We start from the raw sequence: 27,248 nt of genomic DNA, 5'->3' as shown, positions 1-27,248 counted from the left end.
TTTTCACATCAATATTATTTGTACATATTTGCGGCAGTGATAGTTACAAGGAGATTATCTAGTAAATTGTAGTTTAATATCTTCTAAGTAATTATGGTTTCGTTGATCACATTAGTCTTTGTTTGACCTAAGATATATAATTTTTCAGTGTAGCTAAATCCGATAGAAATCTCACTTTTTATAATTTTACAAAAGACGTGTTTCGACGCTATGAAAACTGCGAAGAGATTTTCACCGGTTGATCCTTTTTAGTTTCGCTCGTGAAGAGAATTTTTCACATGGCTTTGACAGTGCGTTATGGGTTCTCCAGTTTCACAGAAAATTTCGGTCTCCTCCAACATCTACCCTCGTCAAGATATCCAGAAAGTATCCAGTTGATGCAAACGTGAGACGTTTGCGATAGGTTCTTATTGGTCAAGAGTAATCAAAGAACTCATTTCGCGCACCGTATTATTTTGATGTACCATTGTTGAGAAATACCATATGAAAGCCTTATTTATTTTTTTATGCCGTATTAATATTAATTGCCTGCAGGACGATGAGATGGTTAGTTGGAGTGGAGATGGTTAGGTTTATGGTATAGTTGGAATGGGCAGATTAGTTACCAGGATAGCTCCGTTCGGAAATGTGATTCAGATACAGATCAGCATATCATCGAGATTTTTTAAGACGTTAGGGATTAATGCGTTGCAATAAATCGTATTGTCGAAAACTAATTGTAAAAATATTGTTAAAATCTCACTTACAATTTGCTATATATTGGGTATTTGCTATATTGGGTGTCCCAACGAAAAGTGTCCACCAGGATTATTTTAGAATCCAGCGATTTTTCCGAAAAACTCCGAGATAAGTCGATTTGCGAGGGAGACAGGTCTTCGTCATAAATTCACCTACTTGGAGCTAACCCCCTAAGCGGGAAAGTAACTCTTTCTTAAATGGCAATCTTAAATGGCAACAGGGATTAAGTGACACATTACTTTAAAAGTTTACTCTTTTATATATATATATATATCGGTCTTATGATATAAATACTTTAATATACGGTATTGTTCATTAACAGTGTTAGTTTCTATAGTTCTAATATCTATTGAGTTTAATCATTAATTGTTTATCAGAAGAATTATATTACATTAAATAGAAGCAAGTTTATTTCTATTTTTTTCAATTTAGAAATATCTATTAAGAATCAGTTAGTATGATTCCAAAAGGAATCTGTTTGTTTTTACAATTGATATTTGTGTCTTTTATATATATATTTTTCGCTTTATTATTCCGTATATTTTTTTCCGTTTTAAATTTTGCAACGTTTGTGTATCGCGTTTCTGCAAGGTTAACTTAAAAGCATAAAATTATTTTTGTTTCTCTGTACGTTAAACCAGAATGCATTGTAGGATGATGGCGCGCAATCAGCGATGTCGTTGTACCCGAATTCAAAATTTTATGATCGCGTAGCGCTGAATTTCGCTCGCGGGACCGGTTACGCGTACGATTTGTGTGCCTATAAAAATCAGACGCGCGGCAAAGAAATAAGCGAGACAGCTTTTGAAGTTGCGAGATTTAATTCGCAGTTCGCAAAAATAGTTTTGCGTGCTCGATACGGAAACGTGATTGAGCGTTCCCAATATAGCGTGATGTATTCGATATCGCGTGAGTGTTTTAAATCGCTTGTTGTGTAATCGATATTTTTTAGGTATATATTTTAACCGGTATATTTTTGATAGATTAAATTTTTCATGATATAGACCCAAAAATGTATATTTTACGTCAGTTTATTTATTGTTATATACGAAGAGTTTTTTTTATGCCACTTCAAAGTTTGAACAAAATTAAATCAGATTGCTTTTAGAATGCACGAATATAATTAAAGAGTTTTCATTCGCATAATAAAGTTTGACGAAGATATAATAGGATTTGTGTAGTCGGAAATTCATTTATCATTTCACCGTCTTCATCTTTCTTGCGAAGTGCTTAGGGAGATTATCAATATCTACTAGTGCCGAGACATATCCCTTGATTGCATCCTATGTCCTGTTCGAAATGCATTGCTTCGAAATCGCAGCGTATAGTGCATCGCGAAATGCAGGGTGCTTGAAATTCTGTAATCGTGCGTAGTGAGTTGAGAGTGTGCATACTTTATTATATCGATATCCTAATCATTGTATCGTTGGAGAGGACGGTCGGACTAATTATGGAGTTTCTACAAATCACAGTTTCTATAGGTACACAGCGATAAGTATACAGTTTAATCAAGGAAAGCATAAATTGCACTTATACTGTAACCTAAATCCTTGAAGTATATTGGTCTATATTTCACGTCGCGCAGTTAAGACACGCTATGAATACATCTGTGCTCGTAACGATGATGCGAGTTTCAACATGTGTATATGAATAGCGCGGGTACTATAAGATCGTATACGAAAATCGCCGCGACTCGCACGACGAACTGATTCGTGAATTTACTTTCTTTAATTATTACCGATATTTTCGCTCACATTTTTTAAGCTCGAGATCTTTCAACATAATACATTGTGTAGTGAAAAAAATGATAAAATAAAAAGAGAAATCGTTATTTTAGAAATAATATTTAACGAGAACGTGCGATTCTTGCATTAGTAGGGTAAACTCGGGTGAGATGGCCATACAGGAAAGATGGCCAACCCCCATGTTCATCCGATGTTTCATGGCGAGCTAGATTGAAAGAACGTAGGTTGGCCATCTTTTACCCTATGTCGTAATCTGTGACTAGTGATGGTCGATTTTATTGTAACAATTTGCACACCAACCTGTAATGGGCTCTTAGTTTCCAGATGATGAGCTCCCACGTAGGATGGGTACAGTTGGGCCAGACACATCATCGCCTCGTTGCAAAATTTCAAGCCCATTACTTCTTCGTCCTCTCTTCCGTAACGGAAAGTCAGCGTCACCTGACCGAATACCTATAAAAATAACAATTCGGCTTGTATTTAGGATAATATGTATACATAATCGGTGATGGATCTACAACTTTTGACTTAAATTATTTTATAACAAACATTCTTCTTTTACATTCCGTCGGAGATTATTACAAAAGAAATTACAAATGTTAAAACGCCGTTGTGTACGTAAAATATGTGTTTAAATGTACTAGGAATATTCCAAGATATATTATCTTATTGAAAATGAGTAAGCGAGCGTGTCAAGATGTTGGCACAAAAAATATGGTATAGTCCAATCCTTCATTTTTTTTTTCTTTCCTATAATATATTGTGAGAATTGGAATCGCTCACAATCCAACTTTAGTTAACTCCGATCGAACGATACGTCAGAAGAAACTTTCCAGTATAGATTTAACATTACTTATAACTAAGTAAGATGCTTTATGAGTTCGAAAAGCTTATTTCAGTCATTGAACTTCACATTTCAAGATCCGATAGTCTTAGGCTACGGTCAACGTGACGCTAATGCTTTGGAGCGTTCTTCTTCTCTTTCTTTCTTCATTGAAAGAAAAGAGAAGAGGAATGCTTCGAAGCATTTGTAGCGGTCACGTTGACCGTAGCCTTAGTCCCAGCAGTTTTTTACATATCGAGTTTCTTGTAAATGTTATACAGTTCTGAAAACAACTTGTAAAAAGGGGTTTACTAGATTTATATTTTGTATGTGACTGTGTCTTTTCGATAAACATTCTAACAGTTATAAAATGGTATTAAAAAAAAAAAAAATATATTTGTGATTCGTTTTGTTTCATAAGACGAAGGTATATCTTACCTTCTTTTCGCGCACATAGTCGGGATCAACTAAGAGGACACCTAGAAGTTTGTTGTCATTGATGGCTTCACTGACGATAATATCTCTGCTGGCTAAGTAAAGTGTCAATTTATTATTCGGCGAGGTTTTCTTGTATACCCTGCAGATCAGAAAATATTTTATGTTAAAAGAAGATAAATTTGGATTAGATCCAAATAGTATTTAAATTAAATTTCGTAGAATATTAAAATTCATATAATTCTCCGTTTTAGTTGAAGAAAAGTTAGAAAGGGTTTAATGCTGCGATGACGTATGAAATGTGTTGTAAATGCAAATTTATTCATTGGATTTGTTGCTTGAACATTCAAAAACAAAAAGACACAGTGTCTTCTTTTGCATCTAAAAAAATGTTTAATGAGAGTTAAAATCCTTCGGCTATGGCTGATGCGGAGCCGTACCGCTCCGTATGCACAGGTCAATTGGATGCGGAATGCGATTGGACATTCTTAATAACGACGAGACGTAAAAAAAGTCGCTAATGTGACATTTTGTCTGAAAAAAGCGTTTAACGAAAAACTGTAGTGGCGCTTCGTTCTAAGGAATCAAATTAGTGGGAAACCACTATACTATAGCAGCTATAAAATTAAATTTGTACATGGTATACAGTTTTTTGTAAAATACAACAATCTATAAAGTAGATAAGGAATAGGATACAAAGGATGTATACAGAAAGGCTAACGCAATGTTTTTCACAGAAGTATCGCAAATCCTATAATCTGCCAAAACTTTCGGCATAGAGATTCATTATATCATTAGTTTGTTGTCTCAGCGTCGAGAGTCTTTGCACCTGTTCGAGACAATTTATCGGTTAATTCATCTTATGGCGAAGTCGCTTCTGGCTTACAATTAGAGCCAGTTACTACTGATTGTAATACGGATTGACGTAGGTTTGATCCGCTTTATTCCCTTTAACATTTATCAAGCGAACTATCAATTTTACCGGGATTTTACCTGCGTGCCTGCGTGCCTGCATGCCGCTCGATATCAGTTGCATTCATTAGTTACAGTGGCACATCGTCAAATGCGCAATGCGCTCGCGTATGCGGAATAAATATGCTTATTTAAACGCGATCGACTGTATTGCTACAAGAAGATACGCATTTGATATTTAATAAGAATTATTCGCCAGTGATGAAATAATAATTTGGTATAGTTAAACGGCCTGACTGGCAAGTTTTATTAGTATATCACAACGACGTTTCGACCACTAATTTGGGTCCTTTTCAAGTTATTTTAACAATGCTAGAATACGAGAATGAAAGAATATATAAGAAATTTAAAAAACAACATTACTCGTTGAACGAAAACTTGCCAGTCAGGCCGTTTAACTATACCAAATTATTATTTCATCACTGGCGAATAATTCTTATTAAATATTTGATACACCTGGCCTAGTAATGGTGTTCCTACGGAAGGAAGGTTTTTATACGAAGATTACCAGATTATACGGATTAGACAAGGCTATGCTGCTGAAATCTTGGATCAACGTGCAACATAAACTGTGTTCGACGAAGCAACAACTAAAGTTTTTACTCCACTGCCGACGTTGGGGCCTATTTCCTCCACATATTCTAAATTTTCGATACAATATTAAACTGCGCCACACGCGTTTAAATCGAACATTGGACAATTACAAACACCGTTGCCAATGTTTGTTTTTGAACCTAGAGATTAAGGACATTAACTACACGATTGCTTATTTACGATCTGAGGGGCAAAGGATTGAGGACGCGTTATACGTTTCTCTACCGGCATGTACAGTAAATGATTTTTTCTTATATAACAGAAACAAGATATCTCACTTCGATAACTTGACCAGATGCAAATTAATGAAAAAATTCAATAACTTAGAAATTAAACATAACAAACAAGTTGAGACCTTCCATAATATTGACACGAATAAATGGATCGTTAACATTAGCAACAGACAGATCCCCGAAGACATTTTAAAGATGCTAAGTCTTGGTAGCAGGTTCGGACTACCTGTCAATCAATACAATAGGAATGACCGATCAAAAATTGTCTTAGATGTTCTCAAAAACTTCGAACAAAATAAGCACATGATCGATGATGACAAAGTTAACGAGGTGCGCTGTCTTGTTTCAAATTCTCTCCATGATTTCATGAAAACAAACAATAGATCTAATTCTGTAGATAGATACATCTTATCGCGGTTTTCGTTATGCAAAAAATATCTCACTAACAACCCTGACATTCTGGTTACGAATGCTGACAAAGGTCAGACCACTGTCATCCTGGATAGACAAGACTATATTATGCAAATGAAGACCTTGCTTAACGATCAGTCTACATACAGAAAATTAAACAGAAACCCGTTGAATAAAATCACCTCGCAATTAAACTGTTTAGTGAAATCATGGAAGAACAACGGTATTATTGACGCGAGGGCTTACAATTATCTGAACTGCACAAACGGTAACCTCCCCCGTTGCTATGGACTTCCGAAGATCCACAAGGAGGGCTACCCGTTACGCATAATTGTATCCGCCGTTGGAAGCCCTCTTTATAATATTGCCTCATATCTGCACAACATTCTGAATAAAGCAGTTGTGAAGCCGTCTTCCCATGTTAAAGATAGTTGGTCGTTCGTGGAGAGCATGAAGCAACACAGCATCCCTCCTGACCACGTCCTGGTCTCTCTCGATGTCGTTGCGCTGTTCACGAACATACCCATAGAACTTGTTCTGACTGGAATCGAAAAAAGATGGGATGCGATATCGGGAGAGACCCGGATGAATCTGGACCAATTTCTACACGCTATCAGAATGATTCTTAACTCCACTAGTTTTTCTTTTGACGGTGAGTTCTACGAACAGATCTTCGGTAGTCCAATGGGTTCCCCCCTCTCGCCTATTTTAGCCGATATCGTTATGGACGATTTAGAGACTTGCTGCCTTCAATCCTTTGATTTTCATATCGAGATTTTTCTCCGTTATGTCGATGACATTTTTATGTGCATTCCGCATTCGAAACTTAATGAGGTTGTCCGTACGTTTAACAACTATCATCCGCGTCTCAAATTCACGTATGAACTCGAGAAGAACAACACCTTGAATTTTTTAAACACGTCTGTTTTTAGACACGGCAACTGTTTGTTCACCAACTGGTATCAAAAACCAACGTTCTCTGGCAGGTATATTAATTTTTTCTCCAGTCATCCTTTGAAATACAAGATTAACACGGTCATTAATTTAGTTGACCAGGCCATACTATTGTCGGATAAACAGTTTCACGATGAGAACATCAAGTTAGTGAAAACCATATTGTCTAATAACTGTTTTCCGGACCTTTTGGTGAACAAACACATTCAAAGAAGAATTTCAGAAATTAACAAACGATCGAATAATGAGGATTAAATACGGAGGATAATAACGATGAAAGTAGTGGTATTTCACCGGCGATGTTGCCATCTCCCACTTATGCTACACCTCTCATGTCTCCTTACAGTGCCAGACTAGAGTCAAGCTCAACAGGGTCTTCTTTCCCCGCTAATTTTTCCAAGCCCGTTCCCTTGGCAGTGGTTTCGCTAGATAGTAGATAGGGACAGTGGGAATCTCGTTAATCCATTCATGCGCGTCACTAATTAGATGACGAGGCATTTGGCTACCTTAAGAGAGTCATAGTTACTCCCGCCGTTTACCCGCGCTTGCTTGAATTTCTGAGGATAACGCTAACAACGAGGACAGTGCATTTACTCTTGATCTGAAAAATTATGTTCCCATCCCCTACGTAAAAACTTTTAGTGAGGGATTACGCCGTACGTTCAAAAATTACGGTTTGAACACTTTGTATACGGTCCCTAAGAAAATGGATACACTAATCAGGAAAGGGAAGGATAGATTGGAGATCGGGAGATGCACTGATGTCGTCTATAAACTCGATTGTTCTGATTGCAATGCATGCTATATCGGACAAACGAAGCGACATTTAGAAACGCGTATAAAAGAGCATCGCGCAGACATAAAAAAACCCCCCAACCAACATTCGGTCGTCAGTAAACATAGAACAGATTGCGACCATAATTTCAAATGGCAGGATGTTACAATCTTACACAAAGAACAAAATTTAAAAAAACGTGAAATTTCTGAAATGCTATTTATTAAAAAACATAAAGGGGCAATCAACTCACAGAAAGACACTGAAAACCTACCATTGGTCTATGATCGAATAATTTCTTCACTTTAAGTTCTCCTTCTATGTTTACTGTATTTTGCGATAATGTATTACTTTAAGTTGTCCTTCTATGTTTACTGTATTATGCGATAATGTATCATTAGTTTTTCGGCCTTCACATGAGACCGTCGTATTTTTCCGACCCGCCACGAATTTTATATAATTGACGCACAATGATCCATGTAAGTCCTATTTATCGTTATTATCGTAAATCCGTTCAACGAGTAATGTTGTTTTTTAAATTTCTTATATATTCTTTCATTCTCGTATTCTAGCATTGTTAAAATAACTTGAAAAGGACCCAAATTAGTGGTCGAAACGTCGTTGTGATATACTAATAAAACTTGCCAGTCAGGCCGTTTAACTATACCAAATTAATACGCATTTGACTTTGGCATCTTTTTCACGAGATAATGATTGTACAAAGCGCACCCACGTATACGCGTTATCATAATCTCTGTTATTTAATACGCGACAGCAATTAACAATGGCTTTGCTGATCATCGGCGACGTTATTCGAATAATCGTTCAAAAGCAAAAAGTAATTAAAATTAATGATTCGTGTTTGTGGAATTATTTGTCTGCATTTTGCTTCGCATAATTAGGGCTGCTCTTTGTGATATTTATACTAATTAACAACGATGTTTGGCATCCCGGTTAGTTGATAATAGTTAGCTAATACTCTTATCTCAAGTGCCCTGATGATGCCGTTTGTGTCAGTACGCACTCGAGAATGGCAACTAAGATTACATTCTCTCTAGGCTTATTGGTAGATAATGAATTTAGGCTACATTATCATGTGCATATGCGTATTATGCTTGATACTAGTAGGACAAAGTAAAATTGAAATCTTTAGTTACTGATTGCAAGATCCTTAGTCTTTACCAATTCATTGTCAATCTTTCTCAATGCACAAAATAAAAAATATTAAAAAAAAATTAAAAGAATTTATTAGTTTTATTTTTAAAATTAAAATTTGTGTTTAAAGTTTAAATAATTGTCGAAACAAGAATATTGGCAGAAATAGGAGGATTAACATCAGCGATCGATACTTTAGTACGTACGATTGCATAATATGTGCGATCAATATTTTATGCAGGTGCGTGTCATTAAGCGTCACTGGGCTCTTTCTAACGAAGCGAGACGTTAATTAATGCAAATCTACCTTATAATGCTCATGGTATGGGTAACGTTTTTTTAATTAAACTCCGAAACACAGAATCTTCTGTACTGCAATTCATCCCGTTACTTCGACGGAAATCTTGTTTTTAAATTAAATACGAGGTCTGAAACCACCGTGCGTATTAATCAAACTTTACCCGGTGTGGTTGTACGTATAAGTACTTATTGTAGAAGTGTGTTTGAAAGATGCTTGCTTGTCACGGCGCGTTAAAACAAGATTTACGACGAACTGACTGCATTTCACGGAGATTTTATTAGATGTTTTCAGTTAGAATTCTTTTCTCGCATCAGTGTGGAATTGCTCTCCCTTAATATTATTTAATTAAGTATAAATAAACGATAGCCGAATTTATGTTATCTTTAAGAAAAGATCGTCATATTAAATCTTGTTATAATAAAAAAATTTAGAATAAGAAATTTTTTATAAAAATTAACCCATAATATAAATTTGAAGCTTATTTATATATTCTTAAATAAATGGCTTTCTTTCTTTAATATAATAAACATATGTGTGTGTGTTTATAGGATTGACTCTGTTACTATTGTCAGTATAAGACCATAGGCATTACATTGAATAACCCCGAATAAAAAAAAAAAGATTTTTATTTTATCGCGTTTTATATTGTTTTTTCGTGTTTCGATAGCACAAGTGACATGCAGCTGAAAAAACAGAAATGAGCGCTTCAAAGCAAAATAAAATACGAACGAGCAAGTTGTACAACTGAATAGTTGAATAATAGAAACATTTTTTAAAAGCGTGAAATATAACGTACGTCCAAAACATGTGTAATCCAAAAATGTTTGAAGCATAGAGTTCAGAGAGAAAAACAATTAATACTTTCATTCGAAGCGAAAGCTTTTCGCTAAAATGTTTTGACTTGAAACAGAATCGAAAGTTTTTGCCTTGATTGAACTAGATATTTTTTTTTCTATTTTGTTTAAGGTAGTTGTATCGCAAAACCCATTTTCATAGGAATTTTTTAAAATTTGAACACCATATTAATGTAGCGATCAAACTACTCGTACGATTTTAATGAAAAACAGAGATGACAAAAGAGACTTGTAAAAATATTCTTACAAAAGTACAAGATCATTGTCTATCTAGTTTTGACGCAATTGTTACACAAAGTACGCAATTTCTTATAGCAGTGGACGCATACGACAGTTAACCTGTAAAAATCTTGTAACACTGCGCATATATGAAGATTAGATATGTGTAGTTTATTGCCGCTAAAGCTTTAAATCTTTTCTTCAATACTTTTTATCTCATTAATCTTCCTTTGTAACGTGTTAAACAGACATTGTTGCTTCTATTTCTTCTATTCTATTCAAACTAACCTCGATAGCATACTAACGCGGGCGTCGCGAGCTAATCTTGATGGTATACTGACATTACTGACGCGAGTAAAAACAGTAAAAACAGTACAAGCTCAGTCAAAGGTTTTAGATAAGTAGTGTTTTCCGTACATTATATCGTATTGCAGTGTGACCATTATTTTTTACTAATACTGTCGCGATACAACTACCTTATTTACTTTCTGTGTCAACGTTTATTTAGTCTAAAATGACAGTTGAATTCGAAAGATCTTAACAAACGAAACTAGAGATATAAATATATCATTGCTAGGCACGTGTTATCGAACTTTTCGGAATTAATTCCGATCGGAATTATTTTCGCTAGAAAACTCAATAGAAATCTAGGAAATATAACTAAACAATTCCGATCGGAATCAATTCCAAAAAATTCCTTAATACGTGCCCTGTAGTCAGAAACGTAGTATATTGATAATTAATGCATTTTATAAATATAATAAGACGATCTGTTTCTAATATTTATTTATGTTCGACACATGGATGAAATGTTATATCCTAGTGGTAAATCACGTATAAAAATTCCTGATAACATAAATATACAGTAAAAAATTTTGTGTTAACACATTTCACGTGTCCCAATTTGTCCACTTTAATTTTTATGTTAATTTAACAGAAGGCAAATATGTAAAGGCAAATAAATAACACAAGTAATATGTGAGAAATTAACAAAAAATTGTAACACATGGACGCTATCTGGAAGTAAAGTTTATGCTAAATTAACATATTTATAATGTTAAATTTAATTAAAATTAGAAAAAGATAAAATGCTATTTTTACATTAAATGTTATTTTTTCTTTTCTTTTTCTTATAGAAAATCAAAGACCGCGATATTTCTTTATAATATATAACATAAGAAACATGTCGATTTAACAGATGGAAACTCTTATAAAAATTAACACAATTTATATGTTTATTTTAACATTATAAAATATGTCACTAACAAAAGAATTCGTGCATTTACATATGAATCTAATTATTTTAACTCTTAGAAACGGTGAATATTAACTTAACGCAGCAAAATCAAAATAACACAATGACAATATGTTACATTAATACAAGTATATGTTAAAAATTTAACACAAAAATTTCTACACGGGCAGAAAAATCCACATTGTACAAAATACAAAATGTTTTTTACCGCGTATGCATTTGTATATGCAATCTGACACCAATACTTTGCGCGTTTACGATCTTTTTACTATCTTACATATATTTTCGTTGACCACAGATAACATTACTTGAAAAAAGTTTTCCTCTTTGTCACTGTGTAAAATGATCAAATACTGTGTATTTAAGGTATCATCCTTTTAGAGTTTTTTAAGCGAATTATCCAGAACTTGAAGATCCAATAGTACTTTTCCTCTTCCCACCGAATAAGCCACAAATACGCCCAGAATAATCGGATAAAGGATTTCTCATGACTTTAATTATTCAAAATAAGTCGTTTTATTTTCGACCCAACTGGCCAATTGAAACTAAATTGCACAACGTTTCGACCGAATTCCGGTCCTTATCAAGTGCTTTAGGTTACACCGATCCGCATAACAAATTTACATGCATCGTTGACGTGGTGTCCTGACAACGTCAAGACAAACGCAAAACTAAACAAAAGACAAAATAATACATTTAACAATAAAAAACTATACAAAATCGTCATAATATCGCGCTGGTCAAAAACAATAAATTAATTAACACTGTAAAAATCAGTTAAAAACTTATTTTGTTAAACTTGTTTTGTTTATTTAATTATTCAATTTTCCAGCTTTTAATAATAATATTGTATAAGTGAGATACATAGGTAAGCGTATCTATATTAAATTTTGGTAGAGCTGTGTGTGTATTAAATAATATTAAAACTATAAATTATTAACTATCAGCTGTTATTATCACCATGCATTTTTGTTGAGCATTATGTGAATTTAGATAGTTTGTTGCGTTTTTTTTTATTTACAGTAATTATTTCTGAGAAATTTTCGTCACGATTTTAGTTTGCTAAATTCAGATTCTAAATAATAAATTAAGATAATAGATTATAAATAAAAGATAAGATTTTTTTTTTAAAATAAATAACAAATTTAAGCATAAGGTAAAAATTGTTTATTATATTTAAAGGTAAAGAAAATTATATGTGAAAAATATAAATGTGCAGTGTATAGCAGAGGCAGAGGCATGTGTTATACAAATAGTATTTTTTGATACTTTACTAATTTTTCACTAGAATTACAAAAATGAGATATAATGTGAAAAGATTACGATTCACGATACGTATATTTATAATCAAATCTAATAACATATTACCTTTGACTGCTGAATGTGACATCCGATATGTGATCCGGACTCGTATCGATTTTTCTGAAATACAGAAGAAACGAGGAGTGTTACTTATTGGAAGACTACATTTATTTTGAACGTAGGTGGATGTATGAAAACTATAAAAAATTATGAATTTTTTGCATTTATCACGGAAAGAGCATGTAAATGTTTTAGTTGACGCGCGATATGATTTATTTACCATTGCAAAATTATTGGCATTGATCGGTCGGAGCTAAATTGGGGGAGCAATCTCAATTGTTGACATTTCATTTGCCAACAGTAGTATCGTGCCGGCTTGTTTATTTCTTCCACGTTTCTCGGTTGTTGGAAACTGGAAAAGTGCGACACGCGTTCCATATATAGCAATCTATACTAGTCACGTTTTTACAGGGACTGGAGATTTTTATATATATTTGTGTTTTGATTTGTATTTGCCATTAGAGAGCACAGACACAGAAGGTAATTTATTTTAAATGCTTTTAATTCATCGAAAGATTATGTAACACTTCAAGTCACGTAAGAAAGAAAAGTTTTTTTCTTTTAGATCGGAAAGATCTTTCTTTTTGTTTTTCAAATTTTATAAATTTGACATTTATATAATTTTCTATACAGTTTTTATTTCTCCGATACCACTTCTTATATTGCTCCGAAACAATTCAAACAAGTTTTATGTAGCTTTAATTATAAGGAGCTGACTTTTTAATTATTTTCGCAAAAAGTCCGTGTGAAAATCGTTGTAAAATTGTTCAAACGAGGCGACGTACGTGTGATTTTAATTAATAAGTTAATTACGTGCGGTTTACACTGTAAACGAGTTATGCAAGTTCGTAATTTGTTGTCGTTTTAATTGTAGGTTGCCATGATAGTTTTGCGTCGTGCAAAATAGTCGCGGTTTTGTGCCGTTTTTTTGTGAGGAAAAAAATGAAATAAATATGCACGGGTTTGTGCGTCGGGCGTAGAGGATTTTGTTCTCGAAGTTTTTATATTTATAGCTTAATTTCTTTGTGACACCGGTGAAAAATATTTTCCAAGCGGTAATAAAAAAGTTCATTTAGTCAGATATTATATCGAAAATTATTTCAACAATACCAATTGCTTATGAAACTCACGATTGATTCCAGTTAATTTAAAATTTAAAAACATCTAATAATAAAAATATTTGCGGCATTCCAAATTAAAGATTTCAAACAAATTTAGTATTACCGACTTAAATAAGTAGATAATAAATCATAAAACATTTATTCACGATTAACTGGATTAATATTAAGTTGAATTTTAATCGAGATAAAAAATTAGAAGCGAAAAAAGAACTTTGCTAATGTTTTGTTAAAATTATTCTTCGTTAATGGCTTCTTATCGCCTAAAATAATTTGTGAAAGATACAGGTATCATCTGTTGATAGCCTTAGACTTCGATCGCGTCGCAATTGAGTATCGCGGGGCGTGACGTTGATACTTCTACGTGATTGTAATTTATCGCAGCGGTAATTGGATTACAGGGAATTGTACACGATGCACTATACACATTATCCGACCTTGAGAATGATAGATTACCTGTCAGCATTGTCAGTATATTTGTAACATTCTTCGTTGCAACACCGTTTATACTGGTTTGCGCGATGTGCTATGCAGGCTAGTCCTTTGTTGTGAAAATTGGTGCCATAATTGGACGCTATAAAAATCTATTTTTTTTAAACAAAATTTAATTACGTTTTCTTCACACTTTATAAGCGAATGTAATTTTACGAAAATTAATTAATCGCGACAATTATTTATAAACGCAGTTATTTTGCAACACTGTCTTTTTTTTATTGTAGCTCTGATTGAAACGTTGCACGTATATTTGGCACGTATTTCAGGAAGATAGCTGAAAAAAATTAAAATACAAAAAATTTCATTTTTATAACATGCTCTTATTTATAGTAAATCTTGCTGTGCAAGCCACGGCGTATGTGTACATATCTTTTTCCATTAACCTAATTAGAAATTATACTATTACTAAGCATTTTGAAAATTTTTTTACACTCGATATAATGTGAGCCTCAGTAATATTAATTGTTAATATCATTATATTACCACACTATCATATATTTATATCATGTTTTTTTGCAATCTCTCACGTTTCAAAATGTCGATGTTAGAACGCGTTTCAAAAAATCGTAACTGATTGTAATATATCCTGTGCGTTCCTGTGCAATTGTTGCAATGCAAATGTTCGATTAGCCCCGAATAGCATAATAGCGCATAACAGCAGTGTACATTGAACGGGGAAATGCGCATATTGCGGACGATAAACAGAAAAAGCCGTAACCTGGCGTTAAGATCGCACAAGGCATAAATCATTCGCATATAAACATTTAAAATGGCACAGTTGTGCATATAGTTGCAACTCTGGCGCAGAAGTAAATTTCCGATTATGTTTTACGGTGAATGTTGTGGATTAACTGCGAAAAATTCAAATGTCCGATCTTTTTCGTAAAAATGACAAAACGTAGAGATTTTGATAGACGTTTTATTATTTAAATAAATGACGCCAACAGAGTTGGACTGTTTTCGCTATCAACATATATGCATTATAAAATATCATTTGAAGTACACATCGATATTTCGTCAGATTGATAAGATTTATTATGGAAGAAATAAATGATTTCTCAATATGGTCTTTTGCATGGTCTTGCGCATTCTGAGTTTTACGTGGATGCATTCGAACCTTCATTATTATCCACTTACTTTAATTATAATTGATATAGTTATAATGGTAATATTATAATGATTATAATGACAGTATTATAATACAATAATAAGATTAGAGTTTCTTTGTATTGCTATAAAAAACATCTTATATTTGATGACATATTACTATACATAAGTATATATATATATATATATATATATATATATATATACTATAATAAATATATTTAATAAATAAATGTACTTATAATATATATAAGTATATGTATGTTTTTTAATATATTTAATAATAAATATACATATTACTTATTATATGTACTATATATATATAATAAATATATTTTTTACATGTCGTACAAAGCCATGAAATATTGCTACAACTTATGCGAACGATATTTCCGAATTTTATTGCCAGATTAATACATATCTCGCTTTGTAAAATATCGCGTTTAGTAAAATATAATACGAATATATCGATACCCGAGTGCATCGCATGTGCGTAATCAAGTTATCGCAGTTCCAACTTTATCGTTATGGTTTTCGAATTGAATGCGACAATCGCAGGGAGCAATCGCCTTTCTCCACGCATTCGAATTTCAGGGTGCATCGAGACGTTGACGTTGGTCGTTTCGCGTCGCGGCGCCCATTATCGAACGTCGTTTTACGAGAACTGCGCGTGACTCGATCGACGCAGCAATGCCATGCAATTCTCGTGGCCCAGGTGCAGGCCAACGGAAACGGACGTACGTCGCGTCGCGTTGTATGCCATTGCAGGGGCTTGAAACCTAAAGCGGAGTGGACGGAATAAAATTTTTTCGTCGTCGATGAAAGCACGTGCGTAATGTAGTTTTCCGATGCACGAAGCCAGCGCGCGCGCTCGTGCCAAGAGGGACCAAATATATGAATGACGCGACGTTTGATGAAGAAACGTGTGACTTTATATTCGCGCGCACGTCGAAATAAAACATGGCTTTTTGATCGCATCATATTTTCTATAACAACAAAATTACTAATAAGTTTCTATATGATTATATTCGCAATAATTTGAAAAGATAATTTTACGTCTTTATTCTCTTCTACATTACACGGGATATATATCCTACATTCAGCGTCAAAGGCGGATAGCATTAACCCTCCATTGCCCTCGTTCAGCAAACGAGCGTTAGTGTTCTCGTATGAACGCCGTGCCGCGTCTGTACTTGTATCACTGTATTAGTGGAGCGTTGTTTTTTTTTTCAGCTCAACACAGTTTTAATCCCGTATCACACTATACGGATTAGGATTGAGATTGGATTGAAATTTAATCAATCATAATAAAGAAACTAATAATCAAGCTTATTGTTAGTGAATTTTGCTCTGATATGAGCATTCGTCTCATACGAGGATCAAATCAACGTTATAGTTATTCGTGGCAATGTCAATATATTACTTGATTGTGCCTTGTCAAAAATAACGTACCTCGGAAAATTATTGTTCTTCAGTGACGTACAAGCGCAAATACGAAATGGATAGTTTTGGAAGGGTCAAGGTTCAATGTTTTCGTGGTGATGCTACAATCTGAATCGCGGTTGACATGCCGGAAATGGGAAATAAATCCCATGAGCCGAGAGCTGCCCGGGTTTCGTGTGGGTCTGATCAAAATGGCAGATATTCTTATCGCGTCCACGTGATATTTTGTTGATGCCGGGTTGGCCTCGATGAATTACGGTTTATTCACGCGACGGCGTGTAACGCGATGAGACTAGGTAAGCTTCCATCGCACCGACAAGGTTCTTGGTTAAAGTGTCGGTTGTGATCTAGCGAGGTCATTTGCGAATGCGAGGCCCCAGACGGTCGTCTATTTTGTTACTATAATGAAACGCGGGTCTCTTTGTTATCGCGCCGAGAAAATCATTTTCCTTCGTCGTGAATTTCATCTCTTCTTTCTTATTAAACGTGTTGTGAAATTTTGTAAATTACTTTTGATAAGGCTAAAGAATAGAAAACGTTGATACGGGCGGACAATATATACTTTTGCTAAAATAATTATGTTTCCGGAACGATCGCCATCAATATTCATTTATATCTTTTGGGGAACCTTGAGGTAATTAATTTTAGCTTTTCCTTAAGTCTCTGAAGTTTCGAGAAAAGTTATTAATACGAAATAATGAAAAATGAAAATTAAAAGATACGACAATTAAAAGTTATGAAAATTTCTATCCTAAATTCTAGAGGATATTAAAATTCTTTTCGCGCAGGAATGATGTTTTCTCGGTGGCACTTTTACTTATAGATAAGAGTTCTACCGAAAAGTGTCACGACTCAAATCGATCTTGATTTAAAAATAAAGAGAAAGTTACTACCAATTTTCTTATAGTGAAAACACACACATGAAGTTTTTATCTTGTTATCATTCTATATTTTCGAATCCTTATCAGTCAGCGAAATTTTAATCGCTTGCGAAAGACGCAGATAAAAGTAGGCTTTAGTCTATTTTTAGTATTCGTAGAAATATATAATTTATTTAATAAATAAAAAATAATATTAATTGCCAGAACTCCTTATAAAATGGTTCTTAAATACGTTCAGAACTGTGTGAGAACTCTTTTAGAATATACACAAAACTCTCGAAAATTGAGAGCGTCTCACGTTCATTCACGCGCGTAAAAAAGCGCCTTTCTTGGGTGTAAAAATTCTAAAACAATGTTTATCTACAGAACTCTATATAAAATGTTGAAATACATTCAGAACTGCACGAGAACTCTTTTAGAATAATTAGAATTATTTAGAATTGTTCAATATCTCACTGCTCATCAAAGACAACTTCTTCGAGCGATAAAAATGAAGAAAATAATGTTTATCGCTAGAATTCTTTTTAGAACTTGATGTAGAACTATAAATCTTTTAAAATCTTTTAATGATTATTAAAAGAATTCTCGTGGGACAAAGTAAGACCGTAAACCTGGCGTCTTAGTTTGTCCTTTTTTGTATTTTAATAACCATATTTGTTTAATTTATAGAGAAGTAGAACAATTAAAAATAAAGCTAGAATTTTCAATATTTTATGAGCTCCACAAATAATGCCAGGTTCATACACACAAATTCTTCCTGGAATGTATCAGGAATTCTAAAACCTTTCGTGCAAGAACAAGATTTTTTTTTTAATTTTTATTTATTTTTATTTTAACTATTTCGTGCCCTGGGCACGTATCATGGAACTTTTCGGAATAAATTCCGATCGGAATTATTCGGTTTTCTCTAGGAATTACAATAAAAATCTAGGAAATATATAACTAAATAATTCCGATCGGAATCCACTTCAAAAAGTTCCATAATACGTGCCCAGAACTTGTTTGTTTGCATCAGAATTCTGAAAATTCTGATAACTTTACACAGAGGCAGATGTCCATACAATACACTGTCACTCGGAATTCATTGTCTCCCGTTCAAATGACATGCAACAGTTACGCGAATCGATGAACGCATGTTGAACCGCGGTGCATGGTACAATCTTCCTGGTAAATGGATCGGGCAGTGATGCACATTGCGATTTGATGTCACCGAGAAGCTCCTATTGATATCTTGATATATGTGTTACATACAAGCTCTATTGCGATATTATTTGCTTGGTTAGTATGATCGTTCTGTGCCGTTTGCACTTTATATGCGATTACAATTTTATATTGAGTTTTTCTCAACGACTTGATTCAAGCTCAAAATAATAAAAAGTCCATACCTACATTCTACTAGCAATAAATCCGATTGAAATTGACACTTAAACCAGGTAATAAAAATGCAATTGAAGATGCTCGACAAATTCCTTTAGTACATATTTCGTATATAGCGAATACAATGGATAACGAAACAATATAGTATTATTATATTATCGTTAAATTAAGGCACGTTAATAAATTGGTGCGATATATTTAACTATTGTTATAAATTGAAATTTACACGATAATAACACACAATTGTAAGTTATGACTCCACTGGCTCTAATTTGCATTTACCATTTTGCAATACACTCATCGCAAAACACATTGCGAAATCACCTTGAACTAATTATAATTACAGAGTATATATGTATAAATGTTTGATTATACTCGTATGTGATTTTGATTGTAAGCCACATTATGTTATTCTCAATCGGATTTGGTCCTATCAAGCTTAAATTTTTTCAACCCTATTAAAGTCTTTTGTCTTTTTCTCCTTAACAGTAAGAAAAATTAGTACTCGTGAGTTTTCATTCCATTTGATCCTATGCAATCATCTGTAATATAAAACCTTTTTATATTACATTCAAAGTAGCTTAGAAAAGCTTCAATGACGTAAGAATAATATTTAAGAAACCATCCGGTTAATATTAATGATAACGTAACATTGAATTCTCTTATAAGATTCATTAACATTCCTGTTTTTCTTTGCAAAAATTTCACAATCAATATCTTGATGAAATATAAATCATAATAAAAGCGGCAATAAGGGCCCCCGTAAATCTACGATTAGCTTCTATAAAAAGTTAATGAAATATTGCATGGTTATTGAAATATTGTCGGTAGATAAAAGCAATTTTAATGGTTCGTGGAACACTTCAGGATATCACAAATGTACCAATCATCATAGCGCCTTTTTTGTACGTCAAAAAAAATAGCAGGAGCCCCTCCTATATTATACATATATACTTAGGTTAATGAAGTATAGCAGAGACTGCTAGAAAATTAATTAGTTTGATAAAAGCTTTCAGCATCGAAAGCTGCAAATGTCGATAACTTGTCAGACTCTTACATTTTACATACCTTTTTGTTAAAAAAAAAAAAATCAATCAAATTTTGCCGATAAACTTTTGTGTACGATATCTATTATACGCGACTAATTTCAACTTTTATAACAGTTATAATTTCTGTTTCCAATTTTTTTATTAGGTATTAATTACTAACGCAACTAATTTTATACACGTAAAAATTGGTAAAATTAAGAACAAATGAATCTTTTTAAATGCAATTATATAGTATACAAATAATACAACAGTACAAAGTTGTGAGTAACTTGATAAGCGCATAAATTAACAACCGGGTAAATATAATTACTTAAACTTATAAGCGTTAACGTTGGCTAATGTTGATATGTGGCGTATTATTCCGTATCTCTTTCTATCTCTTTGTCTCTTTGTCTCTTTGTTTTTTATTCGTCATGGTGTAAAATCGTTTATTGCATGTCCAACGTTATTTGTTTTTAACATTTGTATATAACAAAACGGTAAAAATGCTCGCGGGATATGTCATCGCAAATATATGAAAGAAAATATAAAGGGAATAAATCCGCCGCGAAAGAATGTGTAGCAAAATTCATTGAGTAAAAATGGTGGCACTGCCCAAGCAATCTTCTTTTGTGAATGCGATGACAAGGCCGTTCTTTCTTCGTTGCAACGACTAGGGGAAGTATTCGTGGCTCAAGAGTACTTTTGCCGATCTCCGAATTTATTATGTATTGTGCCTTTCTGTGGCGCGATCGCTGATGTAATTAAGATCTGTGAGATTCTCGATCATAGACTTGCTTTCTCCGATACTTATTGTTAGAATACGCTTTTATACTGTTCCTTTTACGCATCCTATACAACGGAAATTCTAAAGAATATGAATGGTAGAGCGGTATTTTTTATCATCACTTTTGAAACACTGTTCAAGTTTTATGAAACATATACAAACACACACACATACACACACACACACACACATTCTTGATATATTTTTGATTTGTATAAAATTAATTATAATATTAAATTTTGCTACTGCTTACTCGACGCTCTGCCTGAGTGCTATTAAAAAATGCACTTTTCCACCTAGTTTGCATTGGATGGAGAAGCTGTTTTACCTTTGTTTTACCCTGTCAACTCCGGCGATTTCTCGTAGAACGTGAAATGCATAATTTTATCCGGTTGTAAAAAAAAAAGCCCGGCCTTATCTCACCTGCTACATATGTTTTGTACTCGTGCTTACGTCTATGTCCATCAATGTACTCAACATGACAAAATGATATATGCATTAACACTTTGTCTGTGCATGGCAAAACTAAAGTTCCTATAATAAGAGTTAAGTCAATGTGGTGACGATTTTTGATTGGTCCCGTCATATGTTTCAGCCAAGTTAGTATAAGAGTGAGACAAAGCTGTAAGTGGGAGTGAGACAAAGCTATCATGGTCGCCATATGTTTCAGCCAAGAAGTTAGTGAGAGTGAGACAAAGCTATCATTTGGCTGTACATGGCGGCGGTTTGTCCTGACTCTTATTATAGGAACTCTAGGCAAAACAGGACGACAAGCCGGACAAGCGCGCTCGTAGTTGTTTTTATCAGTTCTTTTCATTAAAAGCCGCGTCAATAACTTTGTCCGTCGTCTTCTGTTTACAAACAAAAGAATTAACGCTCCATTATTCATTAAGTCTGTTTTTAATTTTATTGAGATTTTATTTTAATTTCCATAAATGGACAAAACGCGATATTAAAGATACATCAGGACGATCAGGATACAATGTGTAAACACTTGATAACTGATTGTTATTATTCGATCGTGGGCGTGTATTTACGTGTTATTTCTGTGTCCATTATGAAAATTTACATAATCATTAGAGGAAAATTATTGTTACGTCGAACGTACAATTTCATTCAGAGTGGCGTTCATTATAGGAACTTGTGCAGTGCATAAGACAGTTTCATTAACCGATATTAATAAAGTTCTATTCTTCTTACATTTAATTCTACATAGTTTGTTAGGTTTCATTAAATGCATCGATTATCTACAGATGTAAACAAAACGAAAACAAAAACACGTATCTTTAAGAGTACAATTCGTACTCTAAAATAAGTTTTGAAGACAATTTCTATGGATATAGGCAAATGGTTCTAGAGGAAAATATTCGATGTTTAAAGATGCTTGTTTATTGCGCAATAAATAATTTCGTTTTAACATTGAAATCGAATTTTTCTTTTCGTGTTTCTTCTGTCTTTATTGATAACGATCGTCGATGGATTGCATCAGTCAACGTTACTTGTTGTCAATTCATAAGCGCCGACATCCTGCAACCTCCGGGAAAAAAAAAATACACTTCGCAATTTTTTGACCCACAGGTTATTTTTCTGACGAATCACACCGTTTTCTAACATATACACACAATACACGCTGTTTTATCCAATTTGTACGTTATCTCTTTTTTTCGAGACTTTTTAAAATATTATAAATAATAATAAGACGTGTTAAAATAGTTAAAATATATAGCTATACGAAATAATACTTATCATTATGTGATAACAATATAGTTTTATAAAACTATTTTTCTGTTTTATACACAAATTTATTTCATAAATTGTTTATATATTGTTACACGCTATGTGCTTGTAGTAATGTAATATGAAAGAATATGCTATGACAATACATTTAAATCTAACAATATTGTATTTGCTATTATTGATTTTCTCTAAAATTATTTGCGCGCGATATTATCAAATAAATCCATTATATGCATACATATTAACTTCTAAATATGAAATGCACAATTATTTATAAGAAGTTTTTATTTTTTTCGTGATGTACATACCTTAAAACTTATGAAAGTAGCGATTTTTATAAACTTATTTTTTTTTTTTTATTACTTTTGTTTTGATATAACCTCTTTTAGTCGGGATCAGATTATTTCAATTTTCGTAAAATACGATTATCGTGATAAAAAGAAAAAAAGAGGACGGGAAGAAGATGTCTGAAAAGATTGTAATACAAACGATCGATGTAGCTGCGTGTATTCACGAAGTGAGCTTTCATGTTGTATACTTCTCTAGGCATTATCCAAGATCGGACGTAATGCGTTCCCTCGTGAATATATTCATGATGAATTGTACGCGTTTTAGTATCATTTGACAGCTTGATCTTGTGCAATCACCTCGCATGTCCACTTTATTTCGCGTAATGCGTAATTTGTTATATAAAAAAAAAATCGTATTTTATAACACAATATGATTTTATATAATTATATACGATACGATACGTTTGAAAAGAAGCTTTTTCTCGATAAATTTATAAAGATAAAGGATACAGAGGGATATTCTCGCGTAATTTACCAATAGGGTGTCCAGTTATCTGGTAACTGCAAATGCATGGTGCAATATCATATTTCAGGTGCGTTGACGATGAGATTTTTCGTGAAAATAGAGCCGGCCTTATTATTCTTGACCGGTGTGCTATTTCCTTTGCAGCGCATACAATTCTGTACTACTAAGCGTTTTCTGTCGCCTGCAGCTTTTTCGCTGTCAACTGTTAAAACATTCCAGATAATTAGTTTTGCTACCATTAAATGGATATAATGATGGACATATACAAATTCGAGAAAAATATGAATTCTCCGCTGAACGATTCTTATGGGAATGTCGAGTGTTTTTTTTCTTTCAAAGCAAATATTTGTAATTAAATTGATATGATATTGCAATGTAAACGTCGCTTAGTATTATATAATGTAATTAATTAATTACGTAATCAATTAAATTGAGATAATTTTCTTGAGTTTTGATTTATTATTATTGTATATGATTGTATAATCTTGTTACTGTTTACGCGGAAGTGTAGTAACATTTCTCCAATTGGGCAGGGGATCAATAACGCCGGGCTACCGAAGAAACGTGGAAAGGCCCGGATTCTAAGAATAAAGAGGACTTTGAAGTTACGATCCAAATTGAGAGATAAAAAATGGATCGAGTCCCTTGCGGGTGGCTTTTGCCCTGGTTACACGCGGGGGGCGTATCAAACTCAACGTACTGTCGCATAAGTGTTTCGGATATTTTGCTGGTATATATAGATGCAATGCGTGGATGTGTACGTCACACCGTAAATATTGACATGGAATCGGGCGGTATAAATACGTAAAGGAGTTGAGAGGAAGTTGAGGAAAAAGTATACGAATATAAAAGAACGTCTCAAGGGGAATTCCGTTATTCATATTTCAGAAGCGCGAAGAGAAATTTGCATCGAAATGCTTTTATACGGTGTTTTCCGCCTTTTCGAGCGGTTTTGACGTTGCAGATCTCGCATTCCGGCAAACAAAATTTTCACATTTTTCTTAGACACACGCGGCAGAGGGTAATTACAAATTTATATACGCATAAGTCATGTGTTTCGTAATGTTTTATATCTTTGCGAAACTTTTTATGCAACATAAAAAGATACTGCAGCTTGTGAATACTTACACTCTGAGTACGCGTACAGCCTGTGTACATAAAGAAAGAAGCTAGAAATTTATGCACGGAAGAAAAGAATATTCTTGATTTGAAAATATATCTTTAGTTTCAACGTGGAAATCTTTAAAGAAAATTATATTGCGTGTTAAATAAAAAGATTATAGCGATCGCTTGCTTATATAATACGAAACAATCTATATATCTTATAAGAATTTCAACTTTCTGTTTCAATATTTTTTTCTTGGTTTAACTATTATATAACGACATCATTCAAGCAAGTTTTCTTTCGTTTAACTTAGCTGGCGCTAGACTGTTCGCGACTCGTGCGGTTCGCCATTCGCGCCGATTCGCCAGCGGAGCGGTTTTTTGACGAAATCAAAGAAATGAATCTCTTCATTTCTTCATCTCTTTCATTTTGTCAAAAAACCGCCCCGCTGGCGAATCGGCGCGAATTGCGAACCGCGAATCACGAACCACGAATCGCGCATAGTCTAGCGCCAGCTTAACGCAATATAATCTCATTTCAAGATTTCCACGTTGAAACTATTTTCAAATCAAGAATATTTTTTTTTGTGCGTCAACAGTACATTAGAAAGAATGAGTATACACCAGTAAAAAATTTAATGTCAATGAAAGTCCACTCTAAATTTTGTGTTAAAATAACTCATTCATCGTGTTATTTTTTACATTTAGAAATGTTATATCGACATTTTTTAATCGATTTTTTACAGTGTATATATAAAAAGTAAGGATATAATTAATAATTCATAATAAAATTATAGAAATTCTGGGTTGTTTGTAAATGTATATACATGCTCAGGTATATATATGTCTTTTGAAAACCTTGCCTTCCATTCGATTGCTCCTTCCGTCGTCAAATCTTTTGGTAGCCACACCCGAGGTTTCATATATACTACTTGTATCGTGCGGTTTCTCGTTTCAACCACTCTTCAGATACATACACGTTCGAATTGTCGCAAGCATCCTAGATATTTCGCTCCCACAATGAAAAAAAGTTTGTTGTTGTGTATAAATTTACCTAAGGGTTATTGCACGATGATATGAAAGTGCAAGACTGTTGATCTAATTCGAAAATACTAAATACGAAAGTATTAAATTAATTTTTAATATTTATGACTATTAATAAAATTGTGTCACACAAATCTGGAAATAAGGAAGAGTTGTACAATATCTCTAACGACTCTAATTCGATCAGTCAGTGATATTTGAAAGACAATCATTAATGTAATTAAATGATGGTTTATCTCGTAAGTAATGCGGCTTTTTAAAGATATTTTTGGGAAAAAAATTGACATTTTAATTTTAATCTAAAATATATTTTCCATATTATTACTTACAATTACTTCCCATCTTATAATCTTAAATTTTCAATTGCTTAATTGGCGATAAAAGTCTTTCGATTTTGAGCTAAAGAATAAATCAATCTCCTTTTTATACCACGTCATTTATGAGATGACCCAATATCCTTATTACTTTCGATTATTAGCATTTAAATATATTAATTTATATGTTGTAAAGAAACGTGTTTATATTTTTGTTTTGTCTTGTTCTACTAAATAGTTCAAAATAGAATGTATATATTTTTGTTAGCTGTAACAACTTTCCTGTTTCAGCTCCTCTGTGCTCACTCCTCTATTAGTAATACTACTGTCGGGGTTGAATTACGCGTATTGTATAAATCTACATACATTTTGACGTTTGTTGCCACTGCTTCGTTGCAAGCGGCGTTTAGCTTACAACGCGTAAGACCGATATAAAACTGGTGGGGCTTCATTAAATATATGTATATTGAAATTAACGACGCGGTAATAAATAAATATCGCATTATTAGCAGTAATGATGTTGAGAACATTATTCAACCAACTTACATATTTTGCCAATAATTATTTCGCGCTTATCAATGCCAGCCGTTAGCAATTGAATATGAAATTCATCTCTGCATATATTGTGTATCTTTTAATATTAAAGGTATTGGGTATCACCTTTATTTATAAATATTAATCGGAATGAGAATATTCCACAAAATTTTTAACGAAGATTATAGACTTATTTCCAGTATCAAATTAAACATTGTGATGATATAACGAAGAAAATTGTTTTATATTTTGACGTAGAACTATAACGTCTTTGTCGACAGTAAGGGGAGGTAAATCCAGGCACAGATGCAACGAAAACATGTAACACTTTGAACGTTTATGCTAGGTCTACAACGCGAGTCGTAAAGTCGTGAGTCGTAAGATTTTACGACTCGCATTGTAGATCTAGCATTATATCTTCGAAACTAATAATCGTAGAATAAGGTAAAATAAGGTGTCATTCGATAGCTTATATAGAGTCCCATTTTCTCTCTAAAGTCTCTAAAGTCTCCAAAAGGGGTTACCGATTTCTATCTTAACAAATCTCCATGATTGTTTTAATTTCCGTAAATTTTGTGATATTAAGCTGAAATTTGTTTTTATGGATAGAGTGTCATTAAAAGAAGGTTGGTATTGA

At 33.3% G+C, this 27,248-nt stretch overlaps 2 protein-coding genes across 9 annotated transcripts in view; one reads left to right on the top strand and one right to left on the bottom strand.

The window, feature by feature from the left end:
- Window positions 1-27,248, top strand: part of LOC143899376 (sex-regulated protein janus-A) — an 80,664-nt gene that overhangs the window by 21,667 nt on the left and 31,749 nt on the right. The gene's annotated exons all lie outside the window — the stretch shown is intronic.
- Window positions 1-27,248, bottom strand: part of LOC143899375 (phosrestin-2) — a 63,392-nt gene that overhangs the window by 19,987 nt on the left and 16,157 nt on the right. For all 7 annotated transcript variants that reach the window (XM_077409626.1, XM_077409627.1, XM_077409628.1 and 4 more), the window contains exons 4-6: window positions 12,833-12,886; window positions 3,745-3,883; window positions 2,784-2,936 (exon numbers count right to left, since the gene is read on the bottom strand). In XM_077409626.1, the coding sequence (XP_077265752.1) occupies window positions 2,784-2,936; window positions 3,745-3,883; window positions 12,833-12,886 (346 nt within the window). The remainder of the gene's footprint in view (window positions 1-2,783; window positions 2,937-3,744; window positions 3,884-12,832; window positions 12,887-27,248) is intronic.

This window comes from Temnothorax americanus, unplaced genomic scaffold (genome assembly GCF_048541705.1).
Source record: "Temnothorax americanus isolate GAGA-0224 unplaced genomic scaffold, ASM4854170v1 Scaffold27, whole genome shotgun sequence".
NCBI lineage: Eukaryota > Metazoa > Arthropoda > Insecta > Hymenoptera > Formicidae > Temnothorax > Temnothorax americanus.
The sequence above is the reverse complement of the archived record's forward strand: the minus strand, read 5'-3'. Positions and strand labels throughout refer to the sequence as shown.